This window comes from Arachis hypogaea, chromosome 13 (genome assembly GCF_003086295.3).
Source record: "Arachis hypogaea cultivar Tifrunner chromosome 13, arahy.Tifrunner.gnm2.J5K5, whole genome shotgun sequence".
NCBI lineage: Eukaryota > Viridiplantae > Streptophyta > Magnoliopsida > Fabales > Fabaceae > Arachis > Arachis hypogaea.
Genome location: NC_092048.1, coordinates 7,415,577 through 7,433,495, shown reverse-complemented (window position 1 = coordinate 7,433,495; position 17,919 = coordinate 7,415,577). Strand labels below are relative to the sequence as shown.

Sequence of the window (17,919 nt, the reverse complement as noted above, 5' to 3'; positions counted from 1 at the left end):
TTTTAGTATGTTATTATTGTGAAGAGATTTGTTCTTCTTATGTTGCATTATCTTCTATGTCCTTTTTTATGTTTTATTTATGTTTCAAGAAGTTTAATTTGTACTAGTACATTATATTAAGTAAAACATTAAAAAACAAATTTTAAATCATGTATCTCATCTTAGTAAGGACGAATACGATAAAAAGATCACACTATCTTATCCCGTCTGCAGATTAGACACATTACTAAAAATTCTTAACATATTTTATCTATGGCAAAAACGAGATACGTTCATAACAATTTCGTCTTTATTGAAAACGAGATATATAATGAAGTGTATAAACATAAATTTACTCATACATATCTATACATATCTATAAGTGTAAATTTAATATTTATGTATTCAACTCCGTTAGGGAGACAATAAGGAATTCAAACAATGTGAATAATGGGCTGTAAATTTAGCTCAATACATGTAAAAAATAAAAAAATACTCCACAAATTATCTAAATAAAAAAATAGTTAAATTACACCGTTGGTCCCTACACTTTTAGTGAAATTACAAATTGGTCCCTACACTTTAAAAATTTGTAATTGAGTCCCTAAAGAAAATTAAAATTTATAATTTAGTCCACACCGTTCAAAAAGTGTTTGATTTAACAGAATATTTTGTTAAATCAACACTTTTTGAATGGTAAGGACTAAATTACAAATTTTAATTCTCTTTAGGGACCCAATTACAAATTTTTAAAGTGTAGGGACCAATTTACAATTTCACTAAAAGTATAGGGACTAATTGTGTAATTTAACCTAAAAAGATTCACTTACTTATACCAAAAAAAAATAACAATCCCAAACCCTAATTTACCAAAGCATTTCACCCCAATACCCTATTCTTTCCCAACCGGCTGTCACCCCCACCTTCGTCAATAATCATCTCATTTCATCGTCGCAGTTTGGCTTGCCACACGCCGCCACCGGTATCACTCATCCCTAGTAAAAATAACCATCCACTTAAAGAAAAAAATAATTATCCGTATACCTAATGAATTGAACATCCAATATATTTTAATTATATATAACTAAATCAATCCAATCAAAATAATAATCCACATAAGAATTAAAATAACGATCTGCATACCTACTAAAATGACCATCCTAAACTGGCCATTGAAATAGGAGAAGAAGAAGATAAATGAACACAAAAACCAACAAAAGAACGAACAAAATACAAGAAACTAGCAGAGAACTACGTGGAGCAGCACCGCAAGTTCAAAGGTTATAACCATTGGAAAGACAATGCTTTGGGTTTGCAAGAACCTGAGAATGGACTATGCGTGAAGAGCCTTAGGATCAAGCAGCGGGCATACTTGCCAGCTTGGTTGGTTATGGTTTTGTCTTGGCGCATCACAATTAGAATAGGCCGTGCGTCAACGGAATTTGCTGCGGTGGTGGCTGGGATTCTTGCCGAGGGGTTTCAGGGCGCCGGAGAGGACGTGCAGGGAAGAGGGGGATCGTAGATCACCGGGATACGGAAAAACAAGGGGCACAATTTGAGGTGACGGTGGTGTGTGCGGGGGACCGCGGCGGCGGCGTCGGTGGGAGATAATGCGGGCGTCAGAACTTTCTGCCATGGGACGGTGGTTGCAACGGCACAGGTGAGGCTACATCGGCAAGAGGGGATACCGGAGACAGGAAGGAAATGAAGGTATTAGGAGTAACCGTCTTTAGTGGGAATAGCTTAAATTGCAAATCCTAATTTTTCAAATTTTAAAATTTCATAATTAGATACTTAATTTAAAAATCTAAATTTTAATTATAATTGACCTTCCAATTTTAAATCATTGTTCACATTATTTATTCAAGTCATTGTTTCCCGTCTATGATGCATGAACACTGATACGGACACGGGACACGACACGACACGAGATACACGGACACACAAATTTTAAAATCTTATAAGATACGGGGACACGACATATATATGAAATATAAAGTATATTTTAGATAAATTACAATAAAATTTTGACATTTTATTGGTATTAAAATATAAAATAATTTTTTAACTGTTTTTAATGTCTTCTTTTAATTATATAAAAATATCTAAAATATTTTGTTTTAATAAATAATAATATATATTATTTCTAAATTCATATGAAGAATATATGTTAAGAATAAGGCTGAATACGCTGGCACGTGATGGTATTTAAGTATGTCCAAGTGTGTTCGGAGAAGAATTTTTTATTTTTTATTAAGACACAGTTGGACACAGCAGACATGCGTATCGAACGAGTGTTGATGAGTATCGTATCCGAAATATATTCGACATATGGACACGACAACTCAACGGAATGTCCGTGCTTTATAGTTTCGGTATACTTTCTCTTATTTTATTTATTTAAAAAAAACCTAACATAAATTCAACGTCTATATACCGTATCAATTTGACTACCACACAACTAAATTAGCATTAGTATAGTCCTCTCTCTCTCTCTCTCTAATAAAAAGAAAAAAGACTTTGCCATAATTTGATATGACAGAATTGTCCCCAAGATTACAGCAGAATTACATCTCACATCACGTGCCATACCCCCTTGGAAAGGAAATACTGAAATAGTAAGTTAGTAAACACACTAGTCTATAGTCCATTCCCCATCACAGTCAAACGACAGAGGAGAGATCTGCCGTTCAAGTCTCAACGCGCAACTCAATCTCACGCCCAAGTGCCCAACGAACGAACGAACGAAGTAAAACACATAAAACGACACGGAAAAGTAAAAAAGAAAGAAAGAATAAAAAAGAAGGAAAAAAAAAAAAATAGAGAATAAACGCCAAATTCGCATCTTCCGTTCCTTGCAGATCTGCTAACTCTTCGGTTTCTCTCAATTGAAATCATCTTCGTTCCCACCGAAGCCTCCCAAAACCCTCGTCCTCTAAGGTCAGCTCCTATTCTTCTCTTCAATTCATTTCTTGTTTTCCACAGTAATATCTCTCTTCAATTCCATTTTTTCAACAATCTTAGGGTTTCCCGTTCCCTCGCCATAACCCTAGATCTCGATTAATTCCTCATTCTTGTATTAGATTGAACATTAGATGATCTAAAATCCGTTATTTCGCTGCTTATTTTCGAATTTATTGTGAATTATTTTGTTTTTTGATATCTGTTTTGATGCGCAATGTGTGAATGAATGGATTCAATTGGTTTTTCTTTCTGTGTGTTTAGGTTTGTGAATTGGATGGAAGGAACTGTAGGCAGCAGTGCCTCTGCTGCTGCTGCACCCGTGAACCAATGGTGGCAGGAATTCTCAAAGATGTTCCAGTATTACCTGGATAAATCTACGCCTCACGCCACCTATAGGTGGATTGGGACTTTGGCAATCGTGTCGATTTATGTCTTGAGGGTTTTTTATATCCAGGGATTTTACATTGTGTCTTATGGGCTTGGAATTTACTTGCTGAACCTCTTGATTGGGTTCTTGTCCCCTTTGGTTGATCCTGAGCTGGAGCCTAATGCTGATGGACCTTTGCTTCCCACTAAGGGTTCCGACGAGTTCAAACCGTTCATTCGACGGCTTCCCGAGTTTAAGTTTTGGTAAACTTTAGGGGTTTTACTGCTGTTTCATTGATAGTATGTTAATTTGCACATAACTTTGTTGTCATCATTGCTAAACCTTAATTGAATTTGGGAGTACATTTTTGTTTTTGCTGATTCTATATCTCTTATTGGGCACTTGTCTTATTGTGAGCTCCACCTTGTTTTTGGTAACTTTTTGTCATTTTTGTATATTTGCATTTCCATATGATCATCTCGCATGTGCGTGTAGATGCAACTGCCTGCTAACCATTCAATAATTAAGTTGAGTTATGACCGCTGGCATTTATTTGCATCCTATTTTAATTATCCATGTTTATCAAAAAGGAGAAAAGAAATGTTTATTCATGTATAATTTTTTATGTTGATGATGTATCAGGATATTGAAAACTTCTGGACATACATGTGCTATAATATTCTTATGGATCGTATAGTTCCATTATGTTGGTTTATCAAGTCTAATAAAGATTATTGTGTTAATTTATTGTCCCGATATTATAATTTTTCTCTCTAAATTAGTAAATTTCATACTTGTAATTAGTTCAAATTGCCAATTTGTCATTTCTCAAGTTTTATTTATCTATAACTTTTGGACTGGTTAGCTATTTGTGTTAATTTTCTGGTCATTTTCATGTTAATTTCAATGCAATACACAAACTTTTAGTTTTTAAGATTTAAGAATCCAACCCACTGAAGTTTATAGTGGGCTGTTCTTATTAATGTACTATGGATATCTGGTCTCAAAACCACTATGGAAACTGCTTTTATGGAAACCAGTTTTTAAACGGAGAATAAGAGGCATCACTGGAATGGCATCATATTTGATAATCACTATATTGATTTTGGTGGAATGAGTTGATCTTTTTTAGCTTAGTTTTCCTGAAAGATCCTGGTTTCATTGAAGTGTTGTGCTATATTTGTTCAACAAATAATGTAATTTGCACAATTGACTAGCTAAACTGTACTGTTTATGTATCGGAATAGTTTGATTGAATCTGTTTTGATGGATGAGATTGATGATTTGTTATTTGAATATGACTGCAGGTATTCTTTCACTAAGGCTTTTTGCATAGCATTTGTGATGACTTTCTTTTCCGTATTTGATGTTCCTGTCTTCTGGCCTATATTGCTCTGTTACTGGATTGTTCTCTTTGTCCTTACAATGAGGCGTCAAATTGCGCACATGATAAAGTACAAATATATTCCATTTAACATTGGAAAACAGGTAATTTGATGCTCATATTGCCTTTCATAGTATACCTTTTTGTGATTATTGTTTACTAACAGTAAGTTCAGCTGAAGCATAATTGCTCTATTTGGTATCAGTAATCAGTTTTCCTGAGAGATAATAATATGTTCCATTTTTGTTTGATATTTTTACAGAAGTACACTGGGAAGAGATCTTCTGCCAGTAGCAGTGGCAGTCGTGCAGACTAAAAGCTTTGTCATGTCACGATTTGAAGAATACAGATCTCAAAGTTAGGTTTTGTGAACATTCAGGATAGTTATTTTTTCTCCTTTATCTTGCGGAATTTGTAGTCAGTATTATGGATGCCAATATGCAGTTACAGAAATATTATTTGTGTCCAACCCGCTTTATGAAAAACAGAAGACATGCTAATGCTGGCAGTGAACAACATTGTTGATATGCATCAATATTTGGTTCAGTTTTAGATTTTGTTGCAAAATCTAGTATTGTATTGTGATGCTGTATTCTTTCCCCACGTGTTATCTTTTATTATAATTTCATTCATTTGAAGGGAGATGGCTTCCTCCAGCACTTTTTCAAAATAGCATTTTTGAGCCTATGGAACATGGTATATTAATTCTATGTCTGGCACTGCTCCATCATTTGATAGAGGACTTCCTTTTGAGCTGTTTAGGCACGGCACGTAGGTGACAATTCATTGGCTTCAAATTGATATCATCATGTGTCGAGATGAAAATGTCGTGCTATCAAGATTTAAATATTTGATAATGCACCAAAAACTAATAGTGGTTATACTTTTTATTCCAATAAGACTTTATTTTGCTCTCAATTTCAGACTCGAACTTACAACACAACAGTGACCACCAAAAAATGTTGTAGGTACCATATTGGACCAAGACAAAAGATATTCAAAATTTTAGGTTCATCGCGGACCCTCTTCTCTTTGATGGTAACAAAATAGTCAAATATTCTCGTTCAGCCGAACTGGAATACTGTAAATTGAACCAAATTACTTTGACAAGCCATAATTATGACAACCGATCTACTAATTGGAAATCCATTTGGTTATATCAAGTGTAGATTTTAATTGAGAGGATCTACTTAAATTGTTAACATTCATTGGCTTAAAATAACCATGCCCAATTTATCGCAAGGTTTGACATTCTTAATCCTACATACTGTAAGAGTAACACTACGTTTTTTTATATCAGAAAAATGGCATTACTGAATTATATTTTAGTTCCTTTTTTAATTTTTTCGGGTCTTTCTTTCATTATGGTTGCCAGATTTTGGTCGGTTATTACTTTTCTTCAAATGTAAAAGATCCTATCGGAACATAGATCTCGTAGAGCCCGTTAAACTCTTGCACAGGCCCAATAGAGAGAAACGCCCAAGAAAACGGGTTTGAAAAAACCGACCCGAACTTGAATTGTATAGCTTCCTTGAACTTGAAGAAGAACCGCTGAGCCCCTTTGGCATTTCCTTCTGGGCGATCCCAAAACCCTAACCAAAACCCTTGGAAGCTCAGTGAAGCAGCAACAATGGGGAAAGCGAAAGCCAAGGGGAAGCACCGTTTGGATCAGTATTACCACTTAGCAAAAGATCACGGTTACCGTTCCCGTGCTTCATGGAAGTTGATCCAACTCAACTCCAAGTACAACTTCCTCGAATCTGCCTCCGCCGTCCTTGACCTCTGCGCCGCCCCCGGAGGATGGATGCAGGTCGCCGTCAAGCACGTCCCCGTTGGCCACCTCGTCATCGGCGTCGACCTTGCGCCAATCGCCCCCATCCGCGGCGCCATCGCCATCCAGGAGGATATCACCAGGCCCGAGTGTAAGAGCCGCGTCAAGAAGCTCATGACCGATTACGGTTGCACCGCATTCGACGTCATACTCCACGACGGTTCTCCAAATATCGGAGGCGCTTGGGCGCAGGAAGCCATGTCCCAGAATGCCCTTGTCATCGATGCCGTTAAGCTCGCAACTCAATTCTTGGCACCCAAGGGCACTTTCGTCACCAAGGTAATATCTAATTATCAATCTCATATGCGAAGAATCGAATTCAAAATTAAGAACGAAATTAGTTGTTACTTATTAGTTATTGGCTATTTCTTTCTTATGTCTGATTTTGGTTTTATTTTTTGGTGTGGTAGGTTTTTAGGTCGCAGGATTATAGTTCGGTGCTATTTTGCTTGAAGCAGGTGAGTGATGATTTCGTTTGTTATTTTGTGCATGGTTGGGTTAGAAACTGAGAATTGTATTTGAGGGTTTTTCTTTGCTGGTGTGATTGCAGTTGTTTGAGAAGGTTCAGGTGGAAAAGCCACCTGCTAGTCGTTCCGAGTCTGCTGAGATTTTTGTTTTGGGGTTGAAGTACAAGGCACCTGCTAAGATTGATCCACGGCTTCTCGATGTGAAGCATCTCTTTCAGGGGTCCGTTGAACCGCAGGCTAAGGTAAAACAATTTATTTTCGGGAAGGTTGGGCTGGATTGGCGAAGCTAGGGTTTGTGTTTTACTCACGTTTGGTGAATTGTTAATGCAGGTGGTGGATGTACTTAGAGAAAATAAGCAAAAGAGGCATCGTGATGGGTAAATTCTGCATATTTGTTATTGCTAAATGCTAATTTCTTGTGCTTGGAAAACCATTGATGTAGCTGTCTTGTGGTTCAAATACATGGTATGCTGTTGCTGAATGATAATTTCTTTTTTTTTTTACAGTTATGAAGATGGACTCTCAACTTTAAGGAAGGAGTCATCAGCTGCTAAATTCATTTGGTCGGATTCTCCTCTCGATATTCTTGGTTCAGTCACTTGCATAACCTTTACCGATCCAGCTGATAAACCAATCATGGATCATGAATTAACAACTGAAGAGGTACTTGTGTATAATTTTTGGTTAGTTTCATAGTTATTAGTGGATACTTGAACAATGATAATTTTAGTTTAAATTCATTGTGTGTCGTTTCTTGTCAGGTGAAATCTCTGTGCGATGATTTGAGGGTTTTGGGGAAGCAAGACTTCAAGCATCTTCTAAAGTACCTGCTTGGCCCAAGTCTCTGATTTTGACATACATTTTCCCATTGGCGACTATGCATACATATTTTAACAATGCTGAATCCTCAATATAGTTGCAATTCTTTCTGTTGTGATCGGTTTTCCATCTGTTGGTTACATTTAGGTGGCGAATTCACATTAGAAAAGCTCTTGCACCCACTGAAAAGCCTGATCCCACTACCAAAGCAGAAGCCGAGAATGTTCCTGAGGTGGATGAAGACGATAGAATACTCAATGAAATGGAGGAGCTGACTTATACAATGGATCACAAAAAGAAACGTGCAAAGAAGCTCCTTGCAAAAAGAAGAGCCAAGGTATCTAGTGTCTCTGTTACTATTGACTAATTTTAGACTGGAACATAGTTTTAGGATCTATTCAACATCAGTATTGACATATTTTTTGCAGATCATAATACTGAATTATATAACGTCCTTGAATATGATATCTGGTCAAAATAATAGGATAAAACCTTATTCATTGTATTAATATTCTATATATCATGGCACTCTAAATTTGATTATTACTTCTTAGTTCCTTTTATAAGTGGATGAGATCATACGTATTTATTACTTTAATTGTTAATTTGTAGGACAAGGCACGAAAGGCAACAGGGATGCAAATGGATGCAATAGAAGATGGTTATGTTGATCAAGAGTTGTTTTCACTTTCATCTATGAAGGTTTGACTTCATCATTTTGGTTTCTTTTGGATTTTCAGTTCAGAAAAGGATCTAAAACCTGTTGAATTGCATTTCTTTCCCCTCTAAACTCTCTGGAAATAGGGTTGATATGCTCCTGATAATTGATTTTTTTTTTACCCTTTATAATGGGGAGGTTTACACTAACACTTAGTGAGTACATCAAAATCCAAAAGGATATGTGCACAGGAATCATGATTTTGATCTCCATGAGAAATCTAAATAGTCTTACCTTTGGGACTGGATATTTTTTCTGTTGTTTTGATTTTGTATATTTTGTGTAGCCATATCTGAATGGTATGTGCTTCAATTGCAAATAATCTTTAGGTTAGAGAAGTTTTTCCAGTAGGGATTAATTTTGTTAATCTGTTGTCATGGGGTTTCAGGGTAAGAAGGATCTTGTAGCTGTTGATACCACTGAATATGAAGGGGCTGAGGATGAAGCAGAAGACAGTGAAGATGAAGCAACTCATGGAGGTGCGGAGCATTCTTCTGGCGACACAGAAGATTCTGATGAAGAACGTAAAAGGTGATTGACAGGTTCTTTATGTGGGGCTCTTAACATTATGCTAACCCTTAAGTTCTTGTTGCTGGTTTGTAATGATATTTAACGAAGAACATAAATTGATATCAGATATGATGAACAAATGGATGATCTACTTGAACAAGCTTATGAGCGGTTTGTGGTAAAAAAGGGAGGGAGCACAAAGCAGTGGAAGCGTAGTAAGAAATCTGTTGATGTAGAGTCCCAACTTCTGGAGGTATTGACAATGGATCTTTCATTTTCATTATTATGCGTATTACTTAGACTTCCTTGTAGACTTGCTTCTCTCTGCCCATGTGCGCATGTGTCCCCTACTTTAGATTTTTCTATCATTCCATGTTTTATCCCTGTCATATAGTTTCTATTTTTTTTTATCCCCTTGGTTTATGTTCGATGGAGAAGGAAGAGGAAGGAATGTTTTAGGTAAACCTTCAACTCTTCAAGGTTTCAACCTTGTTCAAGAGTTCTATATAGGGAAATGAAGACTCTGAGGATTATGATATGATTATTTAAACTGGAGGGAACAAAAATAATCATTTGATCCCCTTTCTTTCATTGCGTCCCTTTGTCCTCTCCCTTCCTTTGATCCAAACGTATCCTCCATACTACTGGCAATATAATTTTCATGTTCTGTTCTCCTGTTGATATGTTGCATTTGCTTGCTTGCTCTCAAGTAACTGTTAAGGACTGGTATGCTTGTCATGTAGAACATGTATAGACCCATGGAAGGGTGCATATTTATTGTGGGTTGCAAAAGGAAATTTTATGCATTTTACTGTGCAGGATGGTGAGGATGATGATATTGTTCAGTCCAAATATGATTCCGATGAAGATCAGGGTGATCAAGAAGCAAATCCTTTGGTGGTTCCACTCAATGATGGGGCAGAGCCCACCCAGGAGGAAATAAAAAATAAATGGTTTAGTCAGGACTTATTTGCTGAAGCTGTAGAGGAGGGTGACTTTGGTAAATATGATAGTGAAGATGAAATGGATATAGATGGGCCTAAAGAGAGTGTCTCCTTAACAAAAAAAAATAAAGAAAACAAAACAAAGGCTTCTGTGACCATAGATCCCCCACAATCCCAACCATCCAAGAAAAAGGAGGATTTTGAGATAGTTCCCGCACCAGCTACTGATTCAAGTGATGATTCATCTTCTGATGAATCAGAGGAAGATGTTGAAACCAAAGCTGAGATATTGGCTTATGCTAAGAAGATGCTTAGGAAAAAGAAGCGGGAGGAGATACTGGATGATGCATATAATAAGTACATGTTTGATGATGAGGGATTGCCTAAGTGGTTTCTAGATGAGGAAAGGAGACACCGGCAACCAATAAAGCCTATCACCAAAGAGGAAATTGCTGCAATGAGAGCACAGTTTAAAGAAATCGATGCTCGGCCTGCAAAGAAGGTTGCGGAGGCCAAAGCTCGAAAGAAACGTGTTGCAACGAGGAAGCTTGAGAAGGTACGGAAGAAAGCAAATGCAATATCGGACCAGACAGAGATATCTGATCGTTCAAAGATGAAGCAAATCGACAAACTATATAAGAAGGCTGTTCCGAAGAGACCTCAAAAAGAGTATGTAGTTGCAAAGAAAGGTGTTCAAGTTAAGACTGGGAAGGGAAAAGTCCTTGTTGATCGGAGAATGAAGAAGGATGCTAGGAAACATGGAATGGGAAAGGGAGGAAAAGGGGGTTCCAAGACGAAGGGCAAGGCCCCAAAGGGTAAGGGATCTGCAAAGGCCCCTGCCAAGAAGGGAAGAAAGGGGAATAAATGAAAAATAGGTTGAAATGCAATTTCTTGACTCGTGTCTCAGTTTTGTTACGATCTTCACATTGTTTGTCTTTTAGTTGCTGTTGTGGAATGTGCAATAGGTATTAATGTTTATCGAGTAGAACATTTTTTCTTTCCTGCCCTTCTTGAAAGCCAATTTTGATTTAGTTTAATACTATCATAAATAGCAGCTAATGCCTAATAGAGTTGTTATTATTTGTGGTCAGCTTTAAAGCGGGTTGTAATGTAAGGACCATCAATTTTTTAGTGCTGCTGGTAGGGCAATTTATGACTGCCTAAACGTACTGCTAAGAATTTAAAATCTTGATTACGAACAGATTTATTAGCAATTTGAACTGGCATAATATTTTCTCTTGGATAAAGAATAAAATAAAATGTGAATATTGAATATGCCATCTATGTCACAGTCGTGACATGGTTTTCGCCTTTCTGAAAGCTTATAAAGATATTTGATGTAATTTAAACAAAAGTAATTTCAAACTGTTGTGAAAAATATGATGGAAGTAGATAAATAAATGTACAAATTTATATAAGAAGAGAAGAGTTGTATATTGATGATATTAACAAAATATAGTACTTGTTAATTTACGAGATAATTCTGCTTTCTTTATAATACTTTTAGAGTTTCAAGAGTGTTTGATATATGAATAATATTTTTTTTAAGAGAATAGATTTTGTAGTATATAAAAATCAGACACAAGAATTAAACATGAGCTAGCATTACGTAATAAGTGACTAGTCCCCTTATGCTTGTTATTGTTGTTGTGCTGAAGCTAGCATCCATTTATAGATGAGAATTGAATCTAAACACTAACCCACTTATTAGGTATTAGTGGAAACATGTATCATGAATTATCTATCTAACCCACTTACTAGCTATTAGTGAAAGCATATTAAGAAAAATCATGCTCCATTAATTAGTAGGACATCCACACTTTAATTTCAGAACACAAGTTTTCTATAATGAGATGTTTGATAACTCAACATCTCCTCCTCCTCTTACAGAAACAAGTGCAACATTACTGAATACTGGTAATGATATTAAAACACAAAATCTATAGAAAAAGATCAAAGTGAACATTGAAACTATTGAGTTCCAAGTAACATAATCATGTTAAATAAACTGGTTAAGGAACTCATCCTCGGTAGTGTAATTGACTTCAGGATATAGTGCTGAAGCTTCTACTCCAACTTGTGGGTCAATTTCATAGCTAGTATGACCTCCTTTCACATATACTGTGTGACAAATTGACAATTCTATACTTATTGGGAAAGGAGAATCTGCAACAACAGGAAACAACCCAATTTAGAACTCTCCAAACATGCATATATTCAACAACTTACCCTCAAATCTTGGTGTCATGAAATTTTCACAAGATTGTAATACAATTGGTAGAAGCAGAGGGAAAATAATTAAATAATAATAACAAATTCTACACATCATAACTAACCTTCAATTTGCTTCAGGACTTGATCTTCCGGAACATAAATCCGTTCTAGTGTCTTATTAATCTTCTTCTCCCAGAGAGATACCAATTCATTGAAGGATACTATGTTCTTTGGGGGTCTTATATACAATATCTTGTTCAACGTTCTTGGGTCGTTCACAGCTTTGATAGTATAAGTACCAATATCTTCTTCCTTATTGAAAACACCTATATAATCAAAGCAAAATGTTTTTAGATAGGTGCCAATTTTTATATTTCTTGGTCTTGATGCAAAAAAATGTGTTCTTAATCTTACATTTGACATTTCCATCTCCTAAGATAACAACTTTATCTCTTGGTGGAGTTGTGGCTTCAAGTTGTGACAAATTCGGTAGGAAGTAGCCGGCAAAGAAGTTGCACACCACAATGGTGTGAGGAATTCCGGCAGCTTCGACAGCTCTGCGAATTTGGGACTTCACGGCATATGCGTTCTTTGCTGGCCCTACAGCTTGAACACGGTCTGCATCATTTCCAAACTCTGAAGGAAAGAATCTCTGCTAAAACAAGCTCATGATAAGTTTTCTTGATACACAAGCTTCCATCATGTTAATGATCAACTTAGAAGATGATATATCATATTCTAGGGACAAGCTTGACCTATCATTATGTGAATAATCTATCATATTCTTTTGTTGCCTCATCAATTATATGTAATCATTTCACTTGAAGTTATTTCTGTAAGGCATCAAGAAAAATGTACAAGAAATTTGAATATGCTTGTAATTTACCTTAACATTTCCTGCTTCTTTGATTGCAGCAATGATCTTATCTTGATTAGCTACTTCCATGGTTCCAATAGTAGAAATCACCACATCCACCTGCTTGATGGCTTTAACCAAACTCTCATGATCATATACATCTCCCTGTTCCCAAACTTAGAAAATTAATATAAGTAGTGAAAAATGAAGATTCAAGAGTGAAAAAATAAACTTACAAAAACAAGTTGGGCACCCAAGTTCTTGAACTTGTGAATGAGTGATGCCTTTTCTGGATTGGAAAGACTTGACTCTCGGACCAAGAGGAAAGTTGGGTGGCCGGCATTGATACTCGCTTCCACGATGAACTTTCCGATGTAACCGGTGCCTCCGATGAAGAGAATCTTGGTGTCTGCGGCAGCCATTATCATTGAATGATTAAAAGGGACAGATGACACAGCAATAATTAAAGTCAAACTGAATTGAATAGAAGAGGGGTTCTTTTATAGAGCCTCAACTAAATTCTATGCTTCTTTAGACTATATAGTATATATATTTAGGGAAAGTGCGAGGAGTTAATGGAATATTTATACAATACACACAATGGAGATTTAGGGAGTATTAGAGATATAATCATTAGTGTTATCTTTTTCCAATCAACTGAAGCTTTTGGGATAAGTGGTATCATGACATGATATTAGAGCGCTAGATCTGAAAAGTCAAGAGTTCGATCCTTAGTGAATCTGGAAGATGTTTATTATCGCTAGTATTTGGATGGTTATTCTAAATAGTATGGGGATGTTCATTTTATAACTTAATAGCTGTACACATTGTACAAATAGTCCATTGTCTTTCTAGCAGGATCCATATATTTAAAATTTGTATTATTTAGCAATAGATTAGATAATATATAAATTAATATTAAATTTAAAAATTAATTTGTAAAAAATATTGTACAAAATATTCATTTGGCAATTCGTATATGATTAAATATAATTATTCAACAAAAAAAATTACAATTTTAATGTAGATAATAATTACATAACTATTATTTTTAATTCAATTTAAAAATAAATATTTCTTAAATTTAATTAATTAAGAAATTTAAAATTTTATTTAGTGGTATATCAATTAATTTAATTTTATAATGGTTGATAATAAATAGTATATTAATACTATATAACAATCTAATTATTTTTTATATTGTAAAATTACTATATATGCAAAATTGCTGACGTAGAACAAATACAAAAAATAATATGATATAGATTTATTCTATTATATATTGACATCAATTCTTATATGATATAAATAGATGTGCAATCCACGTAAATTTTGTTTTTATCATTTTATGTATAATATTTTAGAATTTTTTTATTTTTATCACTTGCTTATATTCCATCTAATTTATCCTCCTAATCAATTGTTCTATCTGTTTTGGTTTTATATGATTAAATCGCTTAAGATGAATTTTATAATATTTATCAATAAAAGTTTTTTTTTTTGAAACAACGAAAGCTCAACACAAACAGTGGAGCAAAAGTCAAGGTGCTACAAAGAGGAGAACAAAGAAACAACCATAACGCCTGACATCACCTGCCCTGCTATCAACACGCCCTGAGATTACTGTCAGTCCATTCTTTGTAGTTCATAAACATTTTCTGTTGGATGAGGTCAACACCTGTTATCTGATTGTTGAAAATCCTACCATTACGTTCCAACCAGATGTTCCAAATCACTGCAAAGAACCCAATCAACCACCGCTTCTGCTCTTGTTTACTCGTGTGCAAACCAGCCCAACTCTCAAACAGACCTTTGATGGAACCCGGAATAGCCCACTCTCTACCAACTGACCGCAACCAACTGCACCATACTTGCCATGCTATATCACACAAAAGAAATAGATGCTGGACAGTTTCTATCTCCTTGTTACAGAGCACACAAATATTATCACTGTGATGAATAACGCCTAGCCTACTCAACCTGTCTTTGGTATTAACTCTACCTACAAGGACAAACCAGCCAAAAAGCTCAATCCTCGGAGGCACCACTCCTTTCCATAATGAACTTGTGAAACTATAGCTTGTGATCGCTGCTGGCAGATTCTCTGATTGAAGGACCCGCATGAGAGACTTAGTAGAAAACACACCCTTACTATCAAACTTCCAGACCACATTATCCTCCATACCCTGTGACAGCTTTACCGGCCGTAACCTCTCATGCAGCTGGTGAACAAGTTCCAGCTCCCATTGGAAAAGCTCCCTTCTCCATTGGAAGTTCCATATCCACTCCAATCCATCCCAAAACCCACAATCCCCTACCACCTCTTCTTGTTGGTTGGAAACCGAGAATAGTCTTGGAAACGCCTCTTTCAGCGGCCCGCCTTGCACCCAGTTATCTTCCCAAAACAGAGTACTCCTTCCATTTCCTACTTCCATAGACAGGCCAGTAACCAATTTATCCCTTAGTCGCTGTTCCTTTATGTTTAACTGGCATATGTCCTTCCAAGGCCCGCCTTTCTCTGGTATTTTCTGATTTACCAACATGACATCAGGGCTCAAATTGTTACAGGAGCATACAATTTTCTTCCACAAGGGGCAATCCTCTTTTGAAAACCGCCACCACCACTTAAACAAGAGTGCTGTGTTCCGAAGCACTGCATCCCCAACTCCCAAACCCCCAGCCTTCTTCGGAGCCTGGACCACCTCCCACCTAACTAATGGGATACCATCCTTTCCATCCCCCTTACCCCACATAAATCTTCTTTGCAACTCAACCAGCTTGTCCGCAACCGCCTTTGGCATCTTGTACAGGCTTAAGTAATATATCGGCAGGCTATTCAACACCGACTTAATGAGGATAAGCTTGCCTGCTTTATTCAATACCTTCGCTTTCCATAAGCTGAGCTTTTCTTTCACCTTGTCTATGACTGGTTTCCAAGTCTTCACTAGCCTCGGATTCGCACCGAGAGAGATTCCAAGGTATCTAACCGGTAACCCAGCTTGGTTGCATCCCAGCAGGCCGCACACCTGATCAACCCACTCCTGCTCACAGTTTATTGGTATCAAATTTGACTTATCATAATTGATGCTCAACCCCGACATCAACTCAAAACACCGTAACAATCTCTTATAATTTACCACTGTCTCTGTGTTTGGAGGACAAAATAGAATCGTATCATCCGCAAATTGAAGGTGCGATAATTCTACATGCTCACCTCCGACCATTAGTGGTTCAATACGTCTGTTTCTTACTGCTTCCCCCATCATCCGATGCAACACATCAACCACAAGCACAAACAGAAGGGGGGACAGGGGGTCCCCTTGTCTTAGGCCCCGCTCCATGTTGAATGGCTTGGTTGGAGACCCATTTACCAGAACTGACATAGATGCCGTGCTCACACACTCTTTCACCCAATCCCTCCATCTCTGTCCGAACCCCATTTTCTGAAGTACAATATCTACAAAGCTCCATCGGACTCTATCATATGCTTTTTGAAAATCAAGCTTGATAATAGCCGCCTTCTTCTTTCGCGTCTTGAGCCAATGGACTGTCTCACATGCAATGAGCGCACCGTCATGGATTTTCCTACCCTTTACAAATGCAGTTTGGGTTTCTCCCACCAATCCTGGCATAACCGATCGCATCCTTCTAACCAAAACCTTCGATATAACCTTGTAAACACAGCCCACCATACTAATCGGCCGGAAGTCCTTGATTTCTTTAGCCCCCACAAATTTTGGGGCCAGTGTCACCCACGTGATATTCACATCAGATGGTAACTCTGCCGTTTGGAAGAATTGCATTACTGCTCCAGTGAACTCCTGTCCAATCTCCTCCCAGCATTTCTTGATGAAATTCATATTGAACCCATCACTCCCTGGGGCTTTAGACGATTCACAATCCCATACTACTTCCCTGATTTCTTCCGCCGACGGCAGAACCTCCAATGCCTCAGCCTCAGCCCTATCTATCTGTTTTAGTAACCCATCCCGCACACCGATTCTCGGAGCATATTCCTGGTGATATAGCTTCTTATAGAACCCCCTAATTGCATACTTTATTCTTACCGGGTTCCGCACCAACCTTCCCTGTATCACCAGAGCATCAATTCTGTTATGTCGCCTTCTGGCCGATGCAATGTTATGAAAATATCTCGTATTCCTGTCCATGTCCCTCGCATGTTTGGAACGAGACATCTGCTTCCAGTGAATTTCCTTCCTGATGTACCACTTTTCACAAAAACTCACCAGCGCCTTTCTCCTAGCTTCCGTCGTACTATCATAAATTCCATCACTAACCTGGATATCAAGCTTCTTTATTTCATCCTCAAACCTCATCAGTCTACTGTCCATATCACAGAAGTTATCCTTGTGCCATTGCCTCAAAGGCACCGTCAATGACTTCAATTTACCAATGAAGGGAGCATCTCCCAGGTTCCTCCATTCGTCCCGCACCATCCTCAGGAAACCCTCATGGGTAAACCAGGAATCTAAACTCCGGAAAGGTCGCGGGCCCCCTCGAACCCGAGCATCCTCCACAATTAACGGGCAGTGATCTGACAGGCCCCTCGGACCACCTCTTACCCGAATGTCAGGAAATTCCTCAACCCACTCAACAGAAACCAGCACCCTATCAATTCGACTACAAGATTGACCCCTAAACCATGTGAACTTCCCATCAGAGAGAGGTAGATCCACCAACTGCATGTCTTGAACCCAACTCTTAAACTCCTCCGCTGATGCCGGCATCGTTGTCCCCCCTTTCCTTTCCTCCACTTGCAAAATCTCATTGAAATCCCCAAGCAAGAAGAGAGGGACTTGGCACAATCCCACAATATAGCTCAATTCTTCCCAAACCACCCGCTTT

General features: G+C 37.4%; 3 protein-coding genes across 3 annotated transcripts; 2 read left to right on the top strand and 1 right to left on the bottom strand.

Moving 5' to 3' along the window:
• The first annotated feature begins 2,442 nt into the window (after positions 1-2,442).
• LOC112736896 (protein RER1A) lies at positions 2,443-5,364 on the top strand. The gene is made up of 4 exons (XM_025786562.2): positions 2,443-2,919; positions 3,205-3,573; positions 4,618-4,798; positions 4,957-5,364. Exons 2-4 carry the CDS (start codon positions 3,218-3,220, stop codon positions 5,008-5,010), a joined length of 591 nt encoding a protein of 196 aa, XP_025642347.1. The 5' UTR covers positions 2,443-2,919; positions 3,205-3,217; the 3' UTR covers positions 5,011-5,364.
• Positions 5,365-6,179: 815 nt separating this feature from the next.
• Positions 6,180-11,197, top strand: LOC112736895 (adoMet-dependent rRNA methyltransferase spb1). Its single transcript, XM_025786561.3, has 11 exons — positions 6,180-6,804; positions 6,936-6,983; positions 7,076-7,234; positions 7,323-7,369; positions 7,499-7,655; positions 7,754-7,815; positions 7,959-8,148; positions 8,424-8,513; positions 8,918-9,060; positions 9,166-9,292; positions 9,859-11,197. The coding sequence occupies exons 1-11, from the start codon at positions 6,325-6,327 to the stop codon at positions 10,849-10,851; spliced, it is 2,496 nt and encodes an 831-aa protein (XP_025642346.1). The 5' UTR covers positions 6,180-6,324; the 3' UTR covers positions 10,852-11,197.
• Positions 11,198-11,761: 564 nt separating this feature from the next.
• On the bottom strand, positions 11,762-13,572 carry LOC112736894 (phenylcoumaran benzylic ether reductase POP1). The gene is made up of 5 exons (XM_025786560.3): positions 13,290-13,572; positions 13,084-13,218; positions 12,612-12,849; positions 12,320-12,523; positions 11,762-12,149 (listed from the first exon to the last, which is right to left on the bottom strand). Exons 1-5 carry the CDS (start codon positions 13,479-13,481, stop codon positions 11,983-11,985), a joined length of 936 nt encoding a protein of 311 aa, XP_025642345.1. The 5' UTR covers positions 13,482-13,572; the 3' UTR covers positions 11,762-11,982.
• Positions 13,573-17,919: the final 4,347 nt, after the last annotated feature.

Bases quoted from the DNA above. Each gene is read 5' to 3' on its own strand.
- LOC112736894 (XM_025786560.3), bottom strand. From the start codon at position 13,481: ATGATAATGGCTGCCGCAGACACCAAGATTCTCTTCATCGGAGGCACC. The intron at 12,524-12,611 runs GTAAGATTAAGA...TTGATTATATAG, and splicing joins AGGAGATGGAAATGTCAAAT to GTGTTTTCAATAAGGAAGAA. The intron at 12,150-12,319 runs GTTAGTTATGAT...CTGTTGTTGCAG, and splicing joins AGTCCTGAAGCAAATTGAAG to ATTCTCCTTTCCCAATAAGT.
- LOC112736896 (XM_025786562.2), top strand. From the start codon at position 3,218: ATGGAAGGAACTGTAGGCAGCAGTGCCTCTGCTGCTGCTGCACCCGTG. The intron at 3,574-4,617 runs GTAAACTTTAGG...ATATGACTGCAG, and splicing joins CTTCCCGAGTTTAAGTTTTG to GTATTCTTTCACTAAGGCTT. The intron at 4,799-4,956 runs GTAATTTGATGC...ATATTTTTACAG, and splicing joins CATTTAACATTGGAAAACAG to AAGTACACTGGGAAGAGATC.
- LOC112736895 (XM_025786561.3), top strand. From the start codon at position 6,325: ATGGGGAAAGCGAAAGCCAAGGGGAAGCACCGTTTGGATCAGTATTAC. The intron at 6,984-7,075 runs GTGAGTGATGAT...GTGTGATTGCAG, and splicing joins TGCTATTTTGCTTGAAGCAG to TTGTTTGAGAAGGTTCAGGT. The intron at 8,514-8,917 runs GTTTGACTTCAT...ATGGGGTTTCAG, and splicing joins TTTCACTTTCATCTATGAAG to GGTAAGAAGGATCTTGTAGC.